This window comes from Tinamus guttatus, unplaced genomic scaffold, assembly GCF_059628265.1.
Source record: "Tinamus guttatus ecotype Peru unplaced genomic scaffold, ASM5962826v1 Tinamus_guttatus_pri_ptg000260l, whole genome shotgun sequence".
Lineage (NCBI taxonomy): Eukaryota > Metazoa > Chordata > Aves > Tinamiformes > Tinamidae > Tinamus > Tinamus guttatus.
The window spans coordinates 2,334,004-2,360,502 of NW_028288794.1; the positions used below are offsets into that span (position 1 = coordinate 2,334,004).

A 26,499-nucleotide genomic window follows, 5' to 3' on the forward strand; every position below is an offset into this window, starting at 1 on the left:
AGAATCAGGCCCATCTTTGAACAGATGACATTAGGAGGTTCTTCAAGAATAATCCAGAAGCAGGTATGAAACCTTCCCCCCTCTACTCTTCCAGACACAACTGTTTTTAGCTCAAGATATTTCCTAAGATTTTTCTGACTTCACAATCTTCCAACATAGCTCTTCTCCGAGGTTTCACTTCAAAACACCTGCTTTTTTTTACACGATATTTTGGCATTAATTAAATATGCTTTATATGTCTTGCCTATAAGCACTAATTCTTACTCTCTTGAGCAACTACCTGCAGCAGCAGGCTCTGCTTCCTCGCTGCTCACCCTCCACAGGCCATGGAGGAATACATTAACACTACACATTTCAGCCAGGGTGGAATCCTCTCTCGCGTGGCCTTTCATTGGCAGGATGTTCATTCCAAGACCTTCCCTCTTTTCTCACAGCTGTTTTTCATCAGAAAGTCTGTCAAAAGACTTTTGGAAACCCAAAGTAGCCAGATCACACTGATTTTTGTTTATTGATACTTTCAAAGGTTTTAAAATGTCTGAAAGGTAAGACTGCCCCTTTACGTGATGACTCTTCTCCTTCCCATTTAAACGAGTTGATTCTTCCTTTGTACAATTCCTGAACTATTTCTCATCTTCCATAATGGCTCTCTGAATTGGTTTATGATGGAAATGCCTCCAGTTTTCTCACTTTTTCTCTTAAAGGTAATGGCAGAGCCTGGGGTGACAATTATTTGCTCTACAAACTGTTCTATCTTCCCTGCTCTTTGAGGAAATAGATTTTGCAGCTCGGTTTTCCATGCTCAGCCCAAAGGGAACATGAAATTAGAACTCTAATCACAGCAGATTTTGATAGTTTTACCTTTCATTCTTGAAGACTTTGAACAGAGTGAAACAGTTAATTATGCTGACATCTGAGGTTATTAGACTTCAGAGTCAATGGCTCCTTGAAGAGGAACAGTTTAATGCCTCTCATGGATACCGTGGGTTCCCCATCTCACTGTAACTTCATCATCAGGGTCAGACAGAGAAAGATTTTTAAAACTTAGATTCTAAAGCATATCAGAACAGTCACCAGAAAAAAAGACACAACTCTCCCATATAACCTCCTGCTATTGTAATTTCAACAAGTGGAAGTAAAATATTGAATTTAACTTCCCTTTTCTTCAGTTTGGTGTAATTAGTACGAGGTTATTCACACTGTTCATCTACTGGCATCCAACTCAAATGTGCAAACGAGGGATTTCCGTAAGCAAAACATTGAAATACAGTTAGTACCATTTTTGCTCATCCCAAGCCTATCTTTGCAATATCAAAGATTTTTCCCATATAATATTTTTTTGCAGAGGACATCTGTATCTCTCCATCCATCAGTGCAATACAGCAGTGCTGCTGAAGAGCATGGCAGCTGTCTGACAGCGCGCAGCAATTACACCTAGCAGCTAGGATGGGGAGGGAAGAAGACACTATAATCAGCTGAAGCTGCAGGGGGGATTAATGCAACAGAACCTAATTACCTGACTGGAATTCAGCCAGTGCAGCGGAGTTAACATCCTTGCTCCCAGAAAGAAGCCTTGGAACTTTAATTATCACAGTGGTCAAGGTCTTGGTTTTATGTCTCGGAGGCAGCGGCTCCAGCATCACCGTTACACTGCTCCAGCGCTGCCGCAAAGGAGGACGTGGCCTGCAGCACACGGATGTTAATTAGCAGCCTTTCCTTAAAAATTATGAGTTGCTTTAATCCTACACAGTGTGAGATTTGATAAGATGAGAGCACTGGGTGGTATAGCTAATAAATCAGTTTACTGTACAACCTCATTTCTCTAATGAGCAGAAAATACCTACTTGGGCCTTAGTAAAACAGGAGCCCTAGGCGCACGCACTCGTGAAGTAAAATGCTGTATTAATTCTTGCATTTTTTTCTGAAGCAGGAATTGCTGACCTGTCACTAGTCACTAGAGAACATTCTCCTGTCAGGGGACAATACCGAGTACAAACTTTGATGCAATAATTAAAAAGAAAGAAAAAAAGAAAAAGAATAAAAAAGAAAATGAGTGACAAGGCCATTACAGGAGAATAACCAGTAGAGGTACAATTTTCATAACAGAATAACTTTAAAAGTTGACAAGAGCTGTCAAGGTGTCAGGACAGGAGAAGAGCCAGAACAATTAACACATACTAGACTTCAATCTACTGGGAGGGAAAAAAGCAAGATTTGTTTTGGACAATTATAAATTAATACATGGAAGTGTCAGTTCCTCTGTAGTTATTCCTAGAGCACCCATTAAAGTGCACTAAAGGCCAAAACCTTTTACAGTCTCTGTCATGGTAGAAAACACACTATCATTATTTCGTATTTCAGGCAATTTTACTGTCAATGACAGCAGTTATAAATGTACAAGAAAATATTTCCTTAGTAGTATACAAGAAGTTTACTTTGCAGAAACTATCCGTGCTCCCAGAAGTGAGTATTGTTTTAGTTTTTTTTTTTCCAAAACATATATAAAAGTGAATGCTTGAAGCATAGTGCTCAGGAGAGCACAACACACCACTTCTTTATATTCTTCAGCGCGCCACACTACCTGATTGGGGAATGAGGGGCCTATTCAGAATGTCAATGCTACAAAAACTTGAGCAGACCTCTGCTTTCCAGCATCCACCTCCCGCAGGCAGAGGAGCTCTGAGTGCAAGGGTCAGGCAGGGTATCACTCCACATACTGAACTCACAGGCTCTCCTGCTTTCCTGGATCTGACTCCCCATCAAACTCAGGACTTGCACAGCACAAGATCTTGCTTCTATGAGGTGTGCTGCAAGAGCTAACTGAGCTCAAAAATCAAAGATCATACTTCCACTTTTTTTTTTTTCTTCTTCTACTTCAAAAATGAGAACAACAATTAAAATTGGGTTTTATTCTTCTGTAAAATAGTATACGCCTTTGCAGTGAACCAAAAAATGTTAAATGGACTACTAAAGCCCAGTTATTCTCAGTTGCCTACTTACAGAGGAATTACATGCCACAGATCAAATACTCCCCTTCACATGGCAACTCAAGGGATTTGCAAAGGAGTCAACTGCTCCATGTATCTGCATAGGGGAATGCATAGAAGTCCCTTTCTAGTGATGGATCTACATTGTAAGATGAGCAGGTAATGAAGCTGGACTCAAAGGGGCCACAAACCTTGAATTTTTATTTAAATCCTTGCACTTTTCTTATATTGAAAGAAGAAAAAAAACTTCCAAAGCCAATACTTTTTAGTACACAGTCTTTCTCACCACTACTGCTTAGGAAAAATAGCCATTATTTTTGCCCTGTTGATCTTCTCATTAATCAGACAGAGGAATGAGTCACTTGGTATTTTATCTTCCTTTTGTTCACTGCCAGACAGGTGTACAGAGCAAAAGCAAAATATTAAAAATCCAATACTAGATAATACTAGAAATACTAAAAAAAATCCAATAGCTGCTGAGTTGTAGATATCATTTGGAAAAGACTTGTCCTTGACAAACTTTCTCTGCTCTTCCATCTCAGAGTTGAACTCAGCTATATTGGATCTGGTCATTTGAACTTTATCATATTAACAACGTTGGTCACCAAGGAGTTACTCAGACTAGAGCTTTCACTTGGCAGGGCAAACCCAAAGTACTCAATAAGCCCATGACAACCTTTTTAGACAAAGCAGCCATGACAGATTAAGAGCCAAACATGTTCTTATTCAGTCATATATAATGCTCACAGAGAGAAAACAGTAATTAATTTAAGATGGTATTTTTTTAATATATTTCTCATTATGCTATACATCACTTTACTAACCATATAGAGCAGGCTGGTGGTGTCAGGAAAATATACTAATTCCTTAGCTTACAGAGCATATAGCTAAGCCTACAACTATGGATAAGAATGAGGGAAGAAAATGAAATAATCCACATCAATAGTATGTGTTGTATCAGCACCCAAAGAGAGCAAAAAGCAAATATATATATATATATATATAAAGCTTCATATATATATATAAAGTCTTGAGATGGCAGAAGAAAAGGCTCCTGCTGGGGCAGAGAAGTGGGACTGTAAAAAGAGCCAGAAACAGAAGGAGAGATGGCAGCAGCCTCTGTCCTACAAAATAGAACAAAAAAGAGACCATTTCTGTTAGTTTAATAGCTGCTTAGCAAAACAGAGCGAATACAACAAAGGATGCATTTGATAAGTAGATAACTATCACATTACTGCTTCATTTAGCTATTTTATCTTTTGCAAAGGAGCTGCTTGTCTTGCAGGTCAGGAGAGGCACAACAGTAACAGGAGGAGAGGCACAAGCACTGGGATAGCAGGAGAACTGATCTTTGAGCCTCTGGCACTGGTGCATCCCTTCCCTTCCAGGCTCCTGCTGCAAGTCTCAGGCTTTGTTCCTAGCTTTGATCACAAGCAATTTGTAGACAGATCTATTTCTGTGTAGTTATAAAAGATAAAACACAACGAGATCCTGTACCAGATGTGAATACAGAGATGCCAGTGCAAGCAAGCATTTAACAGCTACACAAAAATATAGAAGAGGTGGTCCAGAAGGTGGGGTTTATCAGTTAGTTGATTTTAACAGATTAAATTTCACTGATTCTCAGTACTAGAAAGGGGAAGGTGAGTTGCATATGTAGACCTAACTTTTTGCATGAAATGTTGGTAGCATTAAAATATCAAGATGACAGCAGTTAGCTGTATCAGAGAAGCTGGACTTTTAAAAAGTAGCTGCATTAATCATGAATGAACTTGAATTAATATTATTTATTATTTATATTACAGTATTGCCAGGGGCCTTTGTCAGTTCTAGTTTAAGAAAGAGAAGATACAATTGAATTGTATGTTACAGCAGCACAGTGTATGAGAATGAGAAGGAGGCCTGCAAGAGAGAGGCACACTCAGAAATACTGGCTGTATTTTTATATTGCCTTTTGCTGACTGAATGACTTAAAAAATCTAATCTAACCAAAAGGCATCAACATTTTCAACTGTTTGTTGCTGAATCCTACTCTCCTCTCACACACGGAGTCTTCAGAAGAGATCGAAAGGTTCTTTACAGAATAATTCAGGTTTGCCATAAGGATATTTGTCATGAAGAAAGCACAGGTGAAAGCACAGTGGGAAACTGGAATAATGGCATATGGTATCCTTGAAATAAAGGAAAGAACTAGGCTGAATACAAAATATAAACAAGACATAAGGGAGAAGCACGCTTCTAGTTTTCCCTTCCACTGACTCCGGGAATCTTCTCAAACTGGGGCTATTTTCTGTTTGGTCATGGCCTGCCAGAGTTCAGAAAAACTCCATCCCTGCTTATTTAATTTGTCCCTTGAAATGCCCATGCATCCCTTACTTAAGGGACTTTCTCACTTCATTCATTTGCTTCATGAAGGTGAGGAAAGTTTAACTTGAGTTAAGCTCAAGTTTATGTCACTCAGACCTTTGCATCATAGCAGTATTTGCAGTGTTAATTAAATATATACATATTAATAAAAAGCTCACGCCCCCAAAGCCACATGAAAATGACTTTCCAGTTAAAGTTTTTCCAAGACTGCACAAAAGAAAACAAAAAGTAATCATTTCGGGTTTAGACTTTGCTGAACTTTCCTAGAGCGTTTTAGGAACCTGAAGATGTCCCTGTATAAAGCGCCACTGAATTGCAATTAAAATATTAATAACAGTAATTGCTAGAATGGCATTAGTCTGCCTAAATAAACTACAGCTACAGGCATCTGATCTAGGCAAACAACCTTTCCGTATATTTACTACAAGTCAAATACTGGCTGCAGAGAGCACAGTGTCCTGGTTCCAATGTCCTTCTGCACACACTGTGCAGACTCAAGAGGGACCATCATCAAGATGAAACTAAAGTCTCACTTGCATATGTTTTGTTTATCAAGTTACTGCTCCTCACAAAAGGCAAAACTGATTGTAATGGCATATTCCCTCAACAGGTCCCAATCACAGCTTCAATAAGAACAGCTCTTTCCTGAAATGAGTGAATCACTGATTTTGCATGATCTGCAAAGAACACAGTAATGACCATACGACTTACTGCTGTTTGGACTAAATAGGCTGCTCTCAGATCTTCCCAATGAAGTCTCACATATAAAACAGCATGTACATATAGCACAGACAATAATTCTAGCAGAGCTCCTGAGGAAAACTTTTTTTTTTTAATGTTGGCAAACATTAAACTATAAGGAAGCTTTTTCAGCAACAAATATGGAGCACCAGTCATTCGCATACACCACTTAATTGTATTGGTAAATCAAATAGTGCTATTTTAACAAAAATGATTCATCTTGAAAGGCCAGAATTTCATCTATTACTACCAAATGTATTAGTTTCTCTTTGATCAGAGAAAACTTAAAACTATTGTAAATATTTTTTTTCTCTGACCACTGACTACTCAAAACAATGGAAGTAATAAAGTGCTTTTGATATTATTCATTACTTACACAGTTGAAAGAAGACTAATCTATAGTCTACTTGATTATTTTCAGGACAGCAATGGAAATGCATTTGGAATTTCTGAAAATTACCGAAAATGTATTTAGTTGATTGGTTGAACTTGGCAGCCATAATGTTAATTTTAACTTGAGATTGATTATGTAAAGAAAAGAATGAAAGTGAAAAAAGAATATTTATCTTGCAAATAATTGATCAATTGCTGTATAGCCTAATACAAGAAAGCATGCAATAAGTAAACTACCATTTGATCTTGAAAATCATGTATCACAAGTTATCAATGGTTTCTCTCCAAGAGAAAGGTGCGACACGATAAGTAAATATCGTATGCCATGCATTGCAATCTGTACGATGTTTCAGGAATCACATGCTAGAACATTATACTGTTTCCTGGCTTCAAATCCTTATCTTCAGCTATTTTACATGTAAAAAGTTTCATGAATTGATTGTAAAAGTCAAAGCTGACCTGAAACTGAGGAGTATGATTTTGAATAAAACAGCGAAATATAAATCAGAAGTGCACAATAGGGAGAAGTATGCATAGCATACACTAAAGTAAATTCTGTTACCAAGCAGTGCCAAGACACCAAAGCACACACTATATATGCGTGATGAAAGCTGAAGCATGGCAAGAGGGGACTATCATAATATTCAAAAGTGCACACCTGATCTGCACAAAAATATGCATGCCAGCTCACCCAGCGCAGTGACACCAGCCCAGCGGGTGGCTGAAGTGAACGTGTATTTTGTTTGGACTGAAGTATTGAATCAGTGATGTAGCAGGTTATGAGGCTGAGCTGGAGATTGGAAAGGTCAGAACAGAGGAGGCTGCAATAATTCAATCCAGGAAAAATAAAAAATTGAACATAAATATCAAATTTCTAAACTCAGAAAGGGTTTGCAGTTGACTAAGTCTACTTCTCCATCGAAGAGCAGGCTCCTTATGGAATTCAGAGTGCATGTGCATAGGGTTTATCTTATGTTTGCAGACTACTAGTGAGGCTGGAAATACTTTCCTAGTGCAATTATGTTTGTTCTAAAAACTCCTTCTCAGAAAAAAATAAGTTAATGAGATAATCAAACATTATTATAGAACAGGATTTTCTACACTGTAAAAAAGAAAATGTTATGCAGTAACTTTCCAGTTAGTTATAACTATCAAATAGGAAACAGTTATATGGCTTCTGTAACAACGGGGAAACAGAAAGTTAGCTGGTAACAAAACTGCATTTTGCAGTGCTTATATTTTACTCAAGAATCCTCTAAACTATTAGTACATGTTATGAACTAAAGAGTGTGTAAATACTCTACAAGACTGATGCTAATCAAGAAGGCAATTTGGGGAATTAAATCTATAGGTAAAATAAGTCCTAAAAAGAAAATACATCATAGCTTTATCTTTGACTCAGAAAACATAATATGAACTTTCTCTGCAATTAAATTAAAATAGATTAACTGTTTAATTTCATTTTTTTTTTCTGTAATGCAGAATAAAGGCTATGGTTTTCAGTCTATTAGTGCAGCTACATTATCAGAGATCAGGAAAACGTTTTTTACTGTGTTTGTGTCCTAATGTTAAGGCATGTGATCTCTTCTCTTTTCCTGAAACTTTCCACTTCTCATTAATTATATGCTTGCACTTAAGCAGCACTTCACAGAGGGCATGTCAGAAGCATTACTACATCCCACCTGTCACTGATAGATGGCAGATGAGCACTGGAGTTTTAAAGACTGCCACTTAAATAATTTTTGAGACACGAAACACATGAATTTCTGTTGTCACCCAGGAGGATTTATGCCTTACTTTGCCATCAAAGGTGCTATTCAACTGCTGCATTCCCCCAGGCTCTCAGGAGACAGAGGTAGAGCTTCAGTTTCATTTACAACAAAACAACCACCTAAGGGAAGCAGGGTCAACAGCAAAATAACCGTGGCTGACAGTCTATCAACGAAAAATTAACTCTCACTTGGAAATTTCTCTGTGCCTATATGCTTTGGACACATTCTTAAATTTCAATAGAGAACCTAATTTCTCTTTTGCTCCTTTTTCATAGCCCAGTGCATTCCTGGTAGGCTGGCAATTTTGCTTTTCTCTTGGGAGCAACATGAACAGGTTATTTTCTTTCAAATGGAGTTGAAGGAGGAAGCAAGAAATTCTATTACAATATTCTGTTCCTCTCCAATGTTCCTCTACCAGCAGCTCTTATGAAGAATTATAATTGATAGGCGGCTGATGACCCTTATTAGTGCTACTGTCAGTATAAGTAGTTAAAATTAAACTTACTTACATTTTACTTTAAAAAAAAAATTAAATCATGCAATATTAATGGGAAAAATGGAATATAGTGATAGTGCAGTGTGTATTTGGAAGAGGAGGCGGTTGTTCTATGCATGTGAATTACAAATACACATATATGTATATGCATACATAGAGTTGAACATTAGTTAGTGTTTACTTAATAATTAAAAAGGTTATAAAGATGTCGATATTTTTTGGAGAAAAAAATGATTATATGAAACTCTGCAAAATTTATAGTAACAACAAGAAAGAATTACACAGTATGGAATTCAAATGATAATTTTTAAATCCTAGTCCATGTCTTCTTAACATGCAGGGTAGTAAAGTTTATGTGTGCATAAGTACACACAAAAATGCTGCTTTCTTCTAACACTAAGACTCAAATTGAGGTAAGGGAAAGAATAGGAAATTTCTCCATTCCTGAAAATTTAACTGCAAGAACTGTGCACTGTGTGATGTGGAAAGCAGTAAATCGTTTAAGTACACAGAGAGAGAGTGCACTGAAAGGTATTGCAAAAAATATCTTTACTTGTAACAAATGGAAAAACTAATGCTGTCAGTGCTTCCCAAGCCCATCTTCCACAAGTTGCAGCCAACAACGTACACCAAGCCTTTTTTTTTTTTTCCTCAAAGGAAGAGAAGAAATGGCTGTCACAATATTTTTTGTTTGTTTATCTCACTATTCCTGCAGAAGGTCAGCTTTGCCCCTTCCACCACAAAAGACAATTTGAACTGAGGTATTTATATAGGCATTTTTGTGATCTGAGGTCAGCCAGATGGTGCTTGGAGATATGATTTATATCACCACTTTCAGAGATTTTGATGGTCATAAGATTCTCACTACGGAGTTCTTGTCTGTTCTGCTGTGCTAAGCAATCCCCCTAGTAGGGCTCAATGCACGGTGACGTCCAACAAAACGGAGTGGTGATTGGCACGAGCTGTTGACCTCCAGTCTCTCCTCTCACTGCAGAGGGAATAAATAGATAACAGATAATAAATAGAATGGAGGAGCTCAGTGAAAGTGGAACATAAGTCCCAAACACATGGTCTTGCTCTGCATTCCATGCAGGATGAGCTTGCTTCTTTGTGATCTCCTTCACTTTAACAGTTAAGCATTTCCTATACACCCATGTGAACAGTTAGATTTACAAGTTGGTGACAGAGTTGCTATAGTACATGTACATTCATCTACTTGAATTCTGTTCTTATTATAACATAAACACTGAACCACACTGAAGGGCAAAGCTGCTTTTGTAATTCTCTAGCTATGTGACATATTTCCCTTCAAAAACACATAAAATCTGGGGCTGTGTCTGAAGCTAGAAGAGCAGCAGCAGATACCTTATGAGCAGTGTCCTCAATTGGTCTACTCACGACAGGCGGATTCCTTGCGGAACACCTTCTGCAGAGCCTGTCCCAGCACAACACTGCAGAGTTGGCCTTTTTCACTCTTCTCAATCAATTGTGCAGTAAAGTTAAACAGAAAGACTTTGCCAGGCTGGGGAAAAATTCCTATTTCCATTATGTATTTTGTGTCTTTGAAGTTATAGAGAAGAAAAAGCAGTGAGGTGTAAAAAGTTCAAGTTTCAACAGAATATCGCTTTCACTGGCAACCCCAGAGGTCCCCCAAATTCTGGAGCACAATATAGTCTGAAAACTAGGCCAATCTTTCAAACAGGTATGGTCAGGGTTGTAAAAACACAAACACGCACACACAGCCCCCTTTTCTATCTGAGCAGCCAAGAGAATTCCATAGCATTGAAGAGGGCTACAGCAGTTGCATAGGCATTCTTAACATATGGATAAAAAGGTTATACCTGCAGGGTCATAAATTTTGTTTCAAGCTGCTGCTAAAGGAAGGTAGTGCTGCACCTTATAAGTTTTTCAGATTTTCCCCAATGAAATTAGGATGTTTTGTTGGCAGCAGCTGGTAGAAGAAAGAAGATACAGTGCCACGTAGAAGGAGGATTTTAAAGATGAATAAACATACAATGAGATTTTCAAAAGCTGTAATGACAACTGTAAGATTTTTTTTTAATTGCAGAGGCATCAAACCATAGCACACAATTTTCTTTGCTGAGAATACTGGCATCAAAAAAAAAAAAAATGCTACCTCTGTACTGCTCTTACCTTACATGCTAAACAAGAGGTATAAAACTAGTAAAACTATGATTTTGCTATTATTATGTCCAATCATACCTTTCCACATCAACATTTCTTCTTCTTTTCCCCTATTCCGTGAAATATTTATTCAAATGTTTAAAGATGTTCAAAGTTCTGATTTCTGATCAGGTATAGATAGACCTTCTCTAACCAATTTGACTATAATCTCCAAAAATGTGCAAATAATAAAAACAGATTGAGAGAAGACAAAAACAGAAAGGAGAAATCCATGGCTGGAATGGGAAAGAAAATATCTCCTAATACAGTCTTTCTATATAACCTGGGCTTTAGTATTTCCATACATTTTTACATACATTTTTAAAATAGGAAGATGACTTTCATCTAAGGAGACACTTTATAAAATGACTTCTGATTCTGCGGGGAAAATTTCACACTTATAATTTACTCGGTTTATTGTATTTGCGTTTTGCAAATGAAAATACATTAAGGCTATTCATTTTATTTTTTATCAGAGCTTCTTTTTTTCGGTTTGATTTGAAAGAGCATCCCTGGGAGAGCAAATAACATCAAGCCTGGGTGTACTGCTCTGCCGCTAGGTGATTAATCAGAAGTCCTGTGATGGAGAGAAAGACTTTCAAATTCAAGAATAAAACCACTTAATTCTTATAACAACAAGAATGACTTGAGCAATGACTGATGGAGGAGACCTAGCTGTGTCATCCAGCCTTCTTCAGTGACAAGGCAACATAACTCACTGCCTCTGAAACACTGCGAGATGAAGGTCAGCCAGAGCTTTAGACTTAATGCTCAGCCACATTTATCAAACTTGGGCATTTCTAGGAACACAGGCAATTTTTTCCCCCTTGTGTACATACAGCACATCGGTCAGTTCCTCGTGTGCTTCCAAAAATGAAATAACCTACAACACCAGTTGCAGCTTAGCTACAATTTTCTCTATTCTGAAATGGGCTAAGAACACTTAAAAAAAAAAAAAACTGTATTATATTTTGTTTCATTTTTCCTCTGTGTTTTCACAGCAGGACTTCATGCTATGTCAATGCAGAAGTTCAGAAGCTTATGACAAAATAAATCAAAACACAACCAACCCCTGACCCTTCAGTTAACTCCCCATTCAAAGGAGGAAAATAATTACAAAATTTTACCTTTTAATCCTAGGAATTTTCCTAGGCAAATTAAGATAGCTGGCAGGCTTTGAATTGATGGGATGTTAAAATGAAAATCAGCTATAGCAATGTTTAAACACAGGAATCAGTTGTCTCATTTGTCAGTAGCTTTAGAGAAATCATCTCTTTGTTCAGACAAGCATCCATACAATTTGTTCTGAAGACAGAGATAAACTGTCCAATTTCCAATCAGGGACATAACCTTTGTGGTTGCCTTATGGAGGAGGAGTAAGAAACACTCCGATGTTTGATCAAAAATACACACACATCCCCCCTACACAAAAGGGAGAGGGACAGAATCTGCTAAGCATCCTTGGAGCATTCTTCAAATGCTGGGGCAGTGTCCAGCATCTTCTTTCTAAAGCCATTAAAAGCAAGAGCAGTCATGCAAATCACCAAATGCAAGTCCCTGTTCAGTCGCACAGGTGACCTTAGTTTCAAAATCCATCTCTCATCAATAAGAGAGAAAAAAAAAGGATTTAAATTTAGAATTATAGAAACTCAGGAAATGCCCAAAAGACACAGGTTAATGTTTCATCTACTGCAAAGCCACACCTGTGAAAACATCTACGGCTAACAACAAGAAAAAGTCCCCGTTCGAGTGTGGAAAATTCTGTCCATCACTTTCATTTTGCTCACATCCACCAACTAGATGTTGGTACATATGATATAAAGCACACGATGATGAACCAGTTCTGGTTGTATTTTAACTAAAAATATTTTAAACTCATACATATCTATAGAATGCAAAGATGATGTCTACCAATTTCTCATCTGATATATTTTTCCTCCAGTTTCTAAAATAATGTTATGGTTAATGAGATCCACATTTCTGCAGTTCTCAACAAAATGTAAAACCAATAGAATAAATAACGGGCTAAATAAATATATCAGCAAGAGATAGAGAAAGAGAAAGGGAAGTGTTTCAGGGGAAGTGCTGAAGGAACGAAAAGCCTTTTACAATATAGATGCAAAATGAATGTGTAGCAGCTCATCTGCTTTCACTCTAAATGGAACTACAGAGCAATTAGAATGAAAAGCAATCAGTCCCAAATCACTACCATATTACTAGTAGCTACATCTCCATTTTCTTTGACCAGATAAAAAAGATAAAGAATAATCACCAGCTGAGTGGACTAAGTAAACTTCCTGTATAATTTTATCATTATAATCATCTTTGTTGGAGTTAAGATGGGTTGTATTTTCCTCTGAATTACATAGCTACGACCACTCCAACCCCAGGACATGGCACTGGTGCTATTGTCTCGCGAGATAATCACGACTTTCTTCTCATGTGGAAATTCTGTGTTCACAACATAATAGCAGGATGCAGAATTTGGAGGAGTAGTGGTATTGAAAATGTAAACAGCAGAGTTCTAAAGCTTACAAATACCATACTGTTAGCTGAGACAAAAAACTTCTCATCACTTCAGGCTTTTTTTTTTTTTTTTTTAAATCTGCAGTACATTTAAGTAAAATTATAACCTATTTCAGAATTGTATCTGTGCCAAAATACCACAAGTATGTCAAATTTCCTACATCTGTGACAACAAATGCTTCCCAGTAATCTGTTAGATGTACATATAGGCAAAATTAAATTGATAGTGATTTTTGCAGTCACATTTTTCATTATATATTTCATAATTCTTTGTTCCTCTTCACAATTAAACTGCTCTCATTGCCCTTAGAGCATTTCCATTCTTTTCCTCTTAGAATTTTGGGCTATAAAAATCCTTATTCAGGATTTGTTTCTAGAAACCTACCTATTTTGGTTCCCAGAGGTGGAAATTTAGGCACAACTGACACCTATGAAGTCCAAACCAACTTGAAGGATATGGGCACCAGATCATATTTCAATATTCTACCTGGAATGTTTAAGTAGTAATTCCTCTTACCTGTTTGTGAGCATGATCATATGAGTTAATGTGATTGTCAAACTCCTGGTGTTTATAGTACTGCTTGTCACAGAGTTCACAGTAGAAGTTGGCTTTAAGATCTTCCAGGGCTTTTGCTATCGTGTTTTTCTTTTCAGCATAATCCTGCAGGGGGGGCGAAAAAGTCATTTTAGTTTTCCCTCTGATGCTGGGAATGTATTTTGTGCTCTGCAGTTAATCATATTTGTAAACATTTGCACACCTCCAGGACTAAAGGACTTCACATATTTGCTGTGTTACACTGCACATATTTACTGTTTATTCCGAGAGGCTCATGATTTGCACACTTCAATTTGCTATACAGTTGACAGCTTCCCTTAGGGGCTCTGTAAGATGCTGCACTTACGGAAGGATTTCCTCGAGTTCTGTTCAAATACAAATATTTATCACACAGAAGGTTATTTCCAAGTGAAAAGACCCTTTGCTACAAAGATTTGGTAGATAACACACCTAAGCAAACTGAGCACAAAGATACAAATCCCAACAATTTAGCTATCTGACTTTTGTAATTAATTATTTATGCTGATTAAGAAGACAAATTTTAAAAAAATCCTGCTATGTCAGATACAGATGAGAAATGATGAAGAATTCCATGGCTGAGATTTAATGAATGCTTTCAGTAGTTTTGTCATTTGTTACCCAATATTAGAAGGAAAGACGCCTATCTTGGTTTACCATACATTACCAGAAGTATTACAACCTTGTATATTATCTAGTAAAGTATACATATAAGCAATATTTATTGGTTTCCTAAATACACTGACTATAACATGGAATGCTCTGAAAGAGTAGGAAAAAAATCAAGTTAGTTTAAGACAGCTAAACATATTTTACTTCAGTGAAACAAGTCCTGTTTTTGAGAAGTCTGTCTGAGATAGAATTGCACCCTAAAAGCCTGATTGCTGCAAATATTGTTTAAGAAAATATACACAGAGGAGTGCATTTATTTGCTAATATTTATTTCAAAGACCTCTATAAAACTGACTGCAATGTCTACCTGTTCCTCTTCTCTTCCTTGTTCAATTAAATTAAGGTAATATATGAAAAGATGATATCATGACCATCATACCTATAACTGAGTTAATTTGGAGGAGAAAAAAATAGCTTGTCTGCTAGCAATTTTTAAAGTTTCTTTACGTGCATACTTTCAAGTACATTTCAGGAGTTTAAAATGGAACATTTATTTTTTATCCCATTTGTTTATCTTTTTAAGAATGATGTATATTTAAAAAAGAAAAAGAGAAATAATAGCCATATCGACAGGGATATTTAAACTGGCACTTTAAATATAACTCAGTGCAACTGGATGGCAAATACTGTTGATCCGTATCCAGAGGTATTCCCCCATACAACTTCGTTCATTAACACTGCAGGAAGAACTATGAAAAGAAGAGCAAAAAACCCTTCAGAATTCTATTTTGATCCAAGGCTCACAGGTGAGGAATTCAACATTTCCAACACATTTTTATATGATGCTTCATAGAATCTGTTTCATATAACAATATAAAGTCAGCGTATTATTTCAAGAGATAGAAATACACTGCACTTTTAAGTATACTTATGGTATATGGAGATCTGTCCTGGAAACACTGCTCTTAGTTGTGCATATTAACTAGTAAGGAAGTGCAGTTTCTGAATCACTTCAGTTATTACTAAGGTCCCCAAGCAGTGGAGACAGCATATCTAATACACTCCCCTGAAACAGCTTAGAAGCAATGCTTGTAGTCCCCAAACAGCTGCCATCTAATTTTGCTTTTTTGAAACACAAATAAAAATTTGTGGAATATGGGGATTATCAGAGCTCCAAAACATAAACCATTTGTGAAGGACAAGGGCAAATCTAACATTATGAAACAAGTAGTGTTCTGATTGACATTATTTCTTTATGCAAAGATTTAAAAATACATCATTCATTAACATCAGAGCAAAGTTTTACAAGCCTTACTCATGGAAGTTTGAGTAGCAGTTTGAAGAGCACCGTGGTCTGTCAATGGGGATTCTACTACTAAAATCCTTCTAGCAGAGTTCAGAGGCAGCAGCCTAATTTTATTTTATAATATTATTTTTTAGGGATAACATAACACCAGATACATTGAAAAGAGATACAAATAAAGATGCAGAATACAATAACGGAGTTTGATCATGCACAAGGGAGGAAGGAGGAGGAATGCACCCACTCCCTCCTAGTCATTCCTCATATGGAAGGCATTCATTATCTTTACTTGTTCTTTTACAGACTCCCAAAATTTTTGCGTTACAGCCTGGCTCTCTGAAAAGAAGACATTACAAAAAGCTAGCTGATTGTGCTATGCAGTACTGTTATTGTTCTCTATGTTGTTCCCCATATTTTTTTTTGTAATAATGCTTAGCACTACAACCACCACAGAGCACTAAGCCAACATTTTTATAGAATTGTTTTACCACTTACATCATTCACTGCTGCATAATATTTTGTTGGCAGGGGAATTTTCTTATCCAATTACTAATCTTAATTTGACTTGTGAAATTGTGTGCACGAACAAAGCATGATGCACAGGAAGGGAGAATGCAGGACCTCCTTAAATGCATTGGCAGATGATGCATCTTTAATAGGATGCATATGAACACTCCAAAGTTATGTTATCAGTTTCTATAGTAGCAGCAATGGCTGCCAATTAACCTAAGTGTTGATATAACCTTTTTGCAATCTAAACATGGGAAAAAAAAAAAAAAACAAAATATTAATTGTGGACTGTTATACATCTATCTGCAATAGTATATATTTTCCACCCAATAATTCCTAGTAAAAGTTTCTTTTCACAAACTTTTGCATTACTGGTGCTTTAAATAACTGTTAAAATTGAGAAAGGTAGTTTCTTCATGTTATTCTCTAATGCTAGCAGATGAGACTTCATTTGGTGGAAAACGATACTGACTCATTTGTCCAAACATCTTATCTTTCCTTTCCTTTTTTTTTTTTTTTTTTTTTTTTTTTAAGGTTTTAAGGTCAGGCTTCACACTGTTTTACCTCAGACTGTTTTAGTGAAGAGATGCATACAAAACCCTCATCCACTCCCCAGTTACATCAAAGCTGCTACTGAAAAAGAACTTCCGAATCTATTGACAGATCTATTTTTGTGTAACTTATACCTCTCTGGTGCTTAATAAACACTTAATGCAGAATTCTAGACATTTTCTACAGTTGGGGTATTCTCCAGGCTGTGCAAGAATTAAAAATAAATTACCATTGCTGGATGGCATTGCGGACTGAGGAAAGTCAGATTTCAAGGCTGGATAGGGAATGGAAATATGAGAATACAGGCTGCTGATTCTCCATCTATTAAATTATTTCTATTGATTTTGAAGAGCAGCACTACCTTGGAAGAGGAACTTCTGCTAGCTCTATGAATTCTGATCAGAGACAGCTGCCCAAAAACTGAATGTAAGAAATCACAGTCACTGGACCTTGATAGTACTAGGCAATGCATTACTGTCAGTAACCCCAGGACTCACAGGAGAAGAATATTCCCGGAGTAAAGCAGTGGCCAAAATTCACTTACAATGGTTAAATCAGATCAAGCTTAGCCTCAATTTCATCAAATAATTTGCAAACCATAGTGGAAGTTTAAAAATAAATTTGAATTATAAAACTGAGAAGTAACCGTGCCTTAGTTTTATTTTTTCCTGAAAGGCGTACTATCTGAAGCCTACAGCTATAATTCATTGTAGAGTGCTCTCACAATTTGTATGAAAGATTTCAAGGAAGTGATCACATCCATTAGCTGGTTTTATTTCCCTAAATCCATCTCCTCCACTCCCAAATCTTTAAGTCACTTTAAGCCCTACTTTAACTAGACTAAATGTTCTGATCACATTATATGAAAGAAGAAAGGAAAACTACTGAAGCATTTATTTACCACTTCACATAGATAACTCTGAAAAGTTATGGAGTGCACTTCAGGCTCATGCTTGTGCCTTTGTCTGCAGAAAGATTAAACAGAAAAAGAATAGAACGGGAATTTACACCGTATCCTCTACTCCATGACAACTGCCGGTGTGAATATTGCTCCACAATCAATGTGAGCTCCTTTTATTGGAGGAGTAAACTATTTCACATTCACTATAGGCTTAAAAGGGGCAGTTACTGCAAAGTAAAATATTGAACTACAGAATATTTTAAAAAACAATGCCCTTCTACTTTATGATAACTTAATGGTATAGTTATCACTTGGGATGATTAGGCTGCTCTGGTCTGATCCTCTGGATTTGGCCACTTTAGATCTGACAGATGTTCCTGCGCATAACCTCATCTCACACAAAAATATTTAGAGCATTTTTTTCTCTTCCAAGACTCCCCCCCCAAAAATAATATTTTGAAAGTGGTCAAAAAACATCAGCTAATTCTCTTGCTTTTATAAGATTTCTGCTTAAATATTGTTGTTACCAAGAACAAAAAAAATAGGAGGAGAAAAATAATACAGGAAAAAGGAAACAGGCACAGATTAAGAGCAATAGTCAATTAGTTGGAAATGCTATGGACACAATTAACAGCAATTCCTTAATTTCTCACATAATCATTACAATATTTAAAGATAGTATGAAGAAGCAGACTGCATTGAATAAAATGCAGAGTTTATTAATATCGACTCTGTTGTCTTTGTATTAATACATACATATAATTTTTAAAATGTCTTCACACATCACTTTTTTCTCCTCTAAGCAATTTATATATCATCTATCAATGCTCTTGAAGAAATAAATAAATAAATAAATCAGAACACATTAATAATATTAATGCTCTCTAACACCAAATCTAATTATTTATAAAGTTCTTGTTCTTACTAAGACAGTGAGGTCAAAGCAAAAGGCAGTTAGATACACTGATCAAATTACTCATCAATTTAAACAAATTCATTTCCATGCAGTGTATAATGAATTTCAGTTTCATACCCAAGTTTAAAAGGAGAATGTCTGGGAAAGCAAACACCAGGAATATTGTCAGATCCTTTGGTTACCTTATTCCAAACTTGCCTATTAACTGTGAGATATGAAAACAAGTTAGAGGTCATAAACATCAGATGATATTTCCTTTATTTCTTGCTCCTTTTTTTCATTCTCCCTCTTGGTAAAAGAAGAAGTTTCCACTAGCAGTGTCCCTACTATGTCACTGCTCTACTATTCTAGATGATTATGAGCCCAAAAATGAAGTTGCGCCACTAAGATGCAACGTCCATTAACCAACAAGACTGAAAAAAAATCTCCAAACCTCATTTTTTCTTCAACATACCTGCAGAAAATTAACTCATCCTAATCAAAGTACAATTAGTATATACAAAGGAGCTAATGAGTATGTTTGAAAATGCTATTGAAGAGGAGCAAATATTTACAAAACTCTCAGCTTCCTAATATATACAGTACATCAGTTTTAAGTACATATGCTATTAGGAAAACAGTGAAATGAAAAAGAAATTAAAATTGATTTGAGTTAGTGCTACCTGTTGTCTAATACCATTCTGACTTTTTGAAACAACAAACCTCTAACAGCACCTACTACACTTAAATAGCCGAATTTTGCACTCCTTGCGCTTTATCTGAACTTAATGGGGTGAGATGGATGTGAACTGAGACAAAGCTGGGCTTAGTAGAAATCAAGCAACACAGAACATTATCCTGAATGTTAAGATTGAATTAAATTCAAAGGAAGCTTATCGGATTTGTCTCATTAACTTATTTAAAGCACTTTTAAATATGTAATTACTTTTAACTGGGACTCGATTACTTTTAAGTGAATAGCTTTTTTGCCATTAAGAGTAACTGTTGTACATGTATCTAGAACTATTTCTATTTTAGTGCTTTAAAAGCTATTTATAGTCAGAGCAGGCAATTAAAAAAACGACAGAACTTTTCAAATTTCTGCTTGCATACTAGTATTAAAACAGGGCTCCTCCTTACTCTTTATGAGAAAACAAAGTCTAGTTGTAATGAAATAAAAGTAACCTATCGCGTTTCAACCACTGATCTGAAGTCCAGATTAGACATAACTGAAGAAGGTTTTACTGTAGAGAAAAGATGAAAGTTTTCTCAAATCAGTCTTAAACGGAAAATGGAAAAAAAAAAAAAACACACTTTTTCACTGAATTTTCATCATTGCTACACAATACACAGGGGAATATTAATCTAATATTTATCTCCTTTACCTTAATTAGAATAGAACTTTGGTTTAAAGAATCTTGGGGTTCATTTTTGGAGTTTAATTCACATATATAGATATCTAAATTTTTTCATAACTACTTACTCATTGACAAGCACTCAAAATCATATCTTTTTCTATAATATTGTTCTTTTCTATTGCTATGTATATTCATTTTTTTTTGCAATAAAGCAAAAGCAAAAGGAACTATAATCATCTTTCGACTGGAATTAAAGATCTTTCCCATTTCATTCCTCTCAAGAACATTATTTCTCGATGACTACTTAAAATTGCAAACCATTCAGCATTTAAATAGAGAACTTTCTGTTCTTTAAATATAAATCAGTGACTCCAAAATGCGGTCATTACATTGTATATCTGCCCTGCTGAGAAAGTCTAAAACCCACATTTTAAATTAAATATGCCCCTCAAGCTTCCAGAGTCAACGTGGTTGTTAGGAACAAAGCAGCAGAGATCTTTGAACGATGCCTATTGAAGTAAATGCTCATAGAAATCCCGACAGAAGGCTCGCTGCATTTCCTTTTCAGACCCTTTTACTGATTCCATTTTACTATGGTTTTCCAGACCATTAAACCTTTTCATGCAAATTTACTATCTTTTTATAGCTTCAGGGACCCATTATTACTAGCCTTACTTTATATGTTTTGAAGTTATGTGCCATAAGCACTTAAATATCAAGTCATTGAAAAGATACCATTGAAAAGATAGCTGGGCAGGTCTAACACACTCATACACAGGGCTGTGTGTTACTGCCCGAGAAGTACTTGAAGCAGATAGAGTGGCAACACTTAACCCTCTGGAAAGTAACAAAACCCACACAGATTTCTGGTTCCTAAAGTCATCATATAGGGCAGTACCAGTGTAATGAATGTCAGGAAATGTCATTGAAATGTCAGGAGTTGTTTCATGATAAAAAACTAACAAAGAAAAGCTCTAAGAATTCGACTATTCAATTCCTTCAGATGACCAATTATGTCCTGAATATGTATGAACTTAAGCTTTGCACAAGGTTGCACTATGATACACCACATTTATTTTCCTAATATTAATCCTCAATGTCTCAGTGTTTCCATAAAGAAAAAGACAACATCTAGTCAAGGGAAAAAAAAAAAAGTGTCAAAAAAAAGATTATTCCTTTTGGCATCTTTAAATAATATGAATAAATCTTTTTCTCCCTACCATCCAAGAATCTCTTCTTTTGCAAAGAAAAAAGACTGTGAAAAAATTACTAAGAAACCTACAGAAAAGGTCCATCCTAACTAGGATAGGATAGGAAATTTTATATAGAGATTTCCTATAGAGAAAGCTCCCTTAAAATAATAAAATAAAAAAAGAAACGCAAACAATTTCAATTTTGTCCAAGGACAGGCATGTCCAAAGAGATCTCTTTAGTCCAAAGAGATTAGAAAGTATGAAAAAACAGTCGCTTCCTGATATTGTTTTTTTCTACTGTTTTTATTTTCTAATGTAAATGCCTGTTGTTTTGCCTTTTCTTTACAGAAACTGTGATTCTTCGAGCCATTCCAAGCAAACACATTTCACTGCTCGTGTGCACACATTCCCAACCACCCAGTCTCCCTCTTTCCCACACAGCCAGAGGAAGTGGGATCACCCGACTGTCAGCTTTCTTGGTGGTGGAAAATGTGGGCGTTGGAGAGCTGGGAATGATGCTGATGCATGGCAAGGAAACTCAAAGAACTGCAGCCTTTAGAGTAAACATCCACTTTCTAACTCTACATTGATTCAACATACTATTCATAAGTATATTCAGGAGATGGTCAGTCTGACTGAAAAGATACAGTAAGACTACACTGCAAAATACAAAAAATAAGTTTTCAAATGCATGGACTATTTTTAAAGAAAATGTTCTTTGCATTTCGGAGACTGTAAACATTTGCAAGCTGCCAAATCAGGAAAAGAGGCCTTTGGAATCCTGACTTACCTTGAGGAATACCTACACTATACATGATCTTATTGTATTCTTTAATCCAGATATATTGTCTTCAAGACGAGCTGGACCTGGTCTTTGCTCCCTCCAAAAGGCAAAAAGACTGTGAACTTCTGAATGACTCTAGGTAAATCCAGCTGCTCATGAAACAACTCTAAATACAGTGTCAAAACACACTAGATGAGTCATGGAGGAGGATTTTCTGAGGGAGGATTGTGTGGGCCTTACTTAACCCAACCCATGGCAAATATCTTTTGTCCAATAATTTTAAATAAGTTTCTCATACTTATTTTAGTTTTGTGAGAAATGAATGGCAGAGAGAGCATTTATCATTGCTACGGCTCTTACTTATATAAGTAAGAATAAAAAGTTACATAATAGATGCAACTCATGAGAACAGCAACTTCATATGAATCAATATCTGAGTCTTGAAGACCTTGGGCCATAAAGCTGAAGAGTTGATACCCAATACTTAACAACAGAAGATAGACAGCAGAAGCTTAATAAAGACGTATCTTAAGACTCTTCAGTGCATAAAAGCCAGGAAGCACACTGCTTTTAACAGCATCTTCAGGAGCAAGGGAGGGAGATGAGATTGATATAGACTGGATGTACTTCGCCCTTGCCTTGGAGAAAGGGGTGAGAACTAAGAGCTGTGGTACAGACACGTGTCACGATCCTCTGTGGACCAAGAGGATCTGAAGTCGACAGCATCGGGTGCTCAAAAGGCAGGCAAAGCTGCTTCTCTCTTTGCTGTCTACCCAGAGAAGTGGTCAGTGACAGTGAACACTGCAAACAAAATAGCAAAAATGATATTTCTGACACATAATATAGGTAACACAAGAGTGCAGACGTAAAACGTGTAAGAACAACTGGCTATTGTCACCAATAACATTTTCAAGGAGACTCTTAAAAAAGGTTTTGGGAGTGTGGCAGCATCCTGAACTGCTTTACTGCCTTAAGTTCTATGTGAATAATGCTGAGATATTGACAATATTCATCGTCAATAAACAAGAACTGCATTTAAACAGACACAAACAAATGAGCTTTATCCACAGAATATTCAAAACTTCCCCAAAATTGTACTTCAATTTACAGATTAGCATAGGCAATGCATTTAGACTGGTCCTTTGTCACACGTCTCCATTTTTTTTTTTTTTTAATTTTATTTTCTGTCCCATTTTGCACATAAGGATTTGTCAAAAATACCTAATGTTGAGAAAACTGTAGAGAATGTCATACTGTCATGTTTTTAGTTTAAAAAAATATTTTGTTAAATAAGTTTACAGTAAAGATGCCCAAAAGTTGATGGCAAGACAGGTGACTGAGATCTGACCAAAGTATTTCTGACAGTCTGTCACCAACCTATAGTGCTCAAAGCAAGTATCAGAGAGAGGGAGATGCCAAAACAAAAAGCTAATGTAAGAAGTGCTAATATAGTGGTATCCTTTTTTTTTTTTTAAAAAAAAAAAAAGGGAAAGAGCAATAAATTTAAACAACTTTGAAACAACTCTGTAGAAAGTATTCCACATACCTGAATTACTAACCATTTCTATTTGAGAAGTGCCCAGAGGTTCCCACTGTATTAGGAGCTATCAACAGAAAATGAAAGACAGAAAAGTTTTAACAGTAAGATTCTCTATCTGCCTGTCAACAGCAAAGCTTGTGGATTCCCAGTTACTCAATTCTCCAGCTCAGTTGTTTGCAGTCAGATCAGTAAAGTTGACTTAGGCTAAAAATACTTCTTCAGGGGAAATACATACGCCTTTAAAAACTGAATCAGTTCACATATCTGGTTGAGTGATAGGAAACTTCTTCATGACAGAAAAAAATAGAGTGGCCACATGAGATACAGAGCAAGTGAAGGAGCTGGCAAAAAAAGTCTATCAATATGGGATCAAAGGTCCACAAAACATTAGTGCAAGAATCAAAAATAAAAAACAAGTCTCCCAGAATTTTGTACTTCATCTGATAAATGCAATTCCAGGTTTCCATAAAACTATAGATTTATAGGTCTTTATTTAACCTTAGTGGAGGGGGGAGAGAAAAAAAAAAAAAAGCATGAGGTTGTGGATCAAGCATCCTGTGATATGTTTAGAAAAAAGACGACTGGAAGGGAGAGGTAAATAATGGCACAACAAGCTAGATATAGATGTAGAATGTACACTGAGGAGATTCTAGCATCAATGCTGAGCTCAAGGCATTCAGTAAGAAAAACAGAATTTTTACACACTTTTTTCAAAGTCTTCATAGTCTTGGATTACTCAATTCTGCGTTAGCCTTAAGCCATTCCTGCCCAACGAGAAGTTTTCCCCTTTTTATTTGAAAGGAGCTGCAGCTGCCAAGAAGGAATAAACAAAGGCAAAATTCTCAGCACCATGGAAACTGCTTGATGCACAACATGCTTTTTCAGCATGAAGAATCTGTGAAATGTATGTGAAATTAGCATTTCTGATCCTGCTAATGACAGAAACAGCTTTGTTAGGAAGCCGGAGATTTGTAATATTGCTGATACAGGAGTCAGATTTGCAGGACCACAGTTAATCTACAGCTAAGAGCAATATTTCAGTAACACAGTTATTTACAGAAAAGAGAATGATTCTACTAATACAAATGAGGAGGCTCAGAAAAATAGCATCTGGATAGAGAGACTAGCACTTAGAATACTGATCCTGAAGCAGCAATGAGCAGACACAAACAGAAATGACAGAACCTCTCTCTCAATATCTACATAAACTTTCCCAAAGCTTGAAGGTCTTTGATCTAGGACTATTCTCTATTTTGGTAGCGATGAGAGTTCAAAGCCAGCAACTGCACCAGGGAAGTTTCATTTTCGTTGTACTTTTGTTTCAGCATGGATTCTCTAACATTTCTGAACAATATGCTCATGCTATGGTCTTTTCCGTTTTTGTGGTGTTCATCAGATCTCTATCCTCTCTGGTCACAAAATAGACAAAACTTAAAACTTCGAGACATTTGGTTCTCTATAAATTAGATTGAAATGGATTTTCTATTTCATATACACACACATGTGTTTTCCTGTAGAAATTCATAACATGGCAGCATCAACCTCAGTTGGGAAACCAGCCTTAAAATATGCTATTTGTAGCTAAAAATGATCTACCATGCTGATAAATTTCCTGTGGGAAAAGAAATAGATTTGGCAGATCATCAGGGTCATGCCCTGTTATCAATCTTACAAATCTTTAGGTATATGACCCATGAAAATCAGTGAAACTAGATAAAACCAGCATTAGGAAAAAAAGTCTGCATACTGGACAGTCTTAGGCTAATGTCTAAAATCTCTATTGTTTTAACTATAATCTTACGAGAAAGGAGTTTAAGGCCTGTCTTTACTGTTCAAATGCTGTGTAAAAAAAACAGGAAAGTGATATTAGCTTGTGATCAGTAATACTCATATCTACTCATATACTAATATGCATAAGCATATTTCTAATGCTTCCGTCTTCCGCCAATATTTAGTCTTCCAGTTATTTTAGATCACTATTCCTATGATATTTTAAAATATGCTAATTTAGTGTGCTAAAATATCACAGAATAACTACTATGTCTTGTTTGTGAAAGGTTGTGCTAAAGAGCTTGAGCTAAAGACTACAAGAAATTTATGTTTTGCCATTGCAAGATAGCATATATTCTGCACATCTAGGGATAACCAGTTGTCCAAACTGGATTCCATCATCTGCTAAAACACTTCATGCTGATGAGTCTTCTAACCACTACAGACAACCAATTTGCTTCTGAAGAACAGCATGGAAAGTTACTCAGTAGCAAATGCTCATATTAAAGTTTTGTTTGCCAGGAGAAGTTAAATGAAGATAAAGCATTTACTTTCCCCCTTGCCAATGTAGCAAAATAAAGATGCCAAAGGACTTTAGATCAGACTTTAAAAATTATTTTCTTGCCTCCTGTATTTTCAATTATGAGCAAATACCAAGCAAATACACAGGACATAATAATCAATATATATACATTCTGGAGGAATACATAAATTTTTCAAGATTTTAATATGAAGCCAAGAAAAGGTCATTCTAATAGAAAACAGATGAAAACTAAAATAAACGCAACATCGTTTTCATTTTGATATGGGAATCTAATGAGTGCTACATCTGTTATCAATCTCCCCTTAAACAAAGGTCCCATAACAAAAACAACAGGGCAAAATCCTCATAATAGAGCAGACTTGGAATGATAGCTTGTGTACTTGGAAAGCACATAGAAAAGAATGAGTGTGCCCTGCTTTTACTTAGATTCATTCCTTGAGAATGCTAGACATGTTTGCTAAGTGTTTTGTATATAGTTTCTTCTGCATCCTGAATCTGTG

The 26,499-nt window shown here is 36.1% G+C and overlaps 1 protein-coding gene across 1 annotated transcript in view; it reads right to left on the minus strand.

Annotated features, from left to right (window-relative positions):
- ZNF804A (zinc finger protein 804A) overlaps positions 1 to 26,499 on the minus strand; it is a 126,229-nt gene that overhangs the window by 15,719 nt on the left and 84,011 nt on the right. The window contains exon 2 of the mRNA XM_088526978.1: positions 13,981 to 14,124. Coding sequence (XP_088383104.1) covers positions 13,981 to 14,124 — 144 coding nt within the window. The remainder of the gene's footprint in view (positions 1 to 13,980; positions 14,125 to 26,499) is intronic.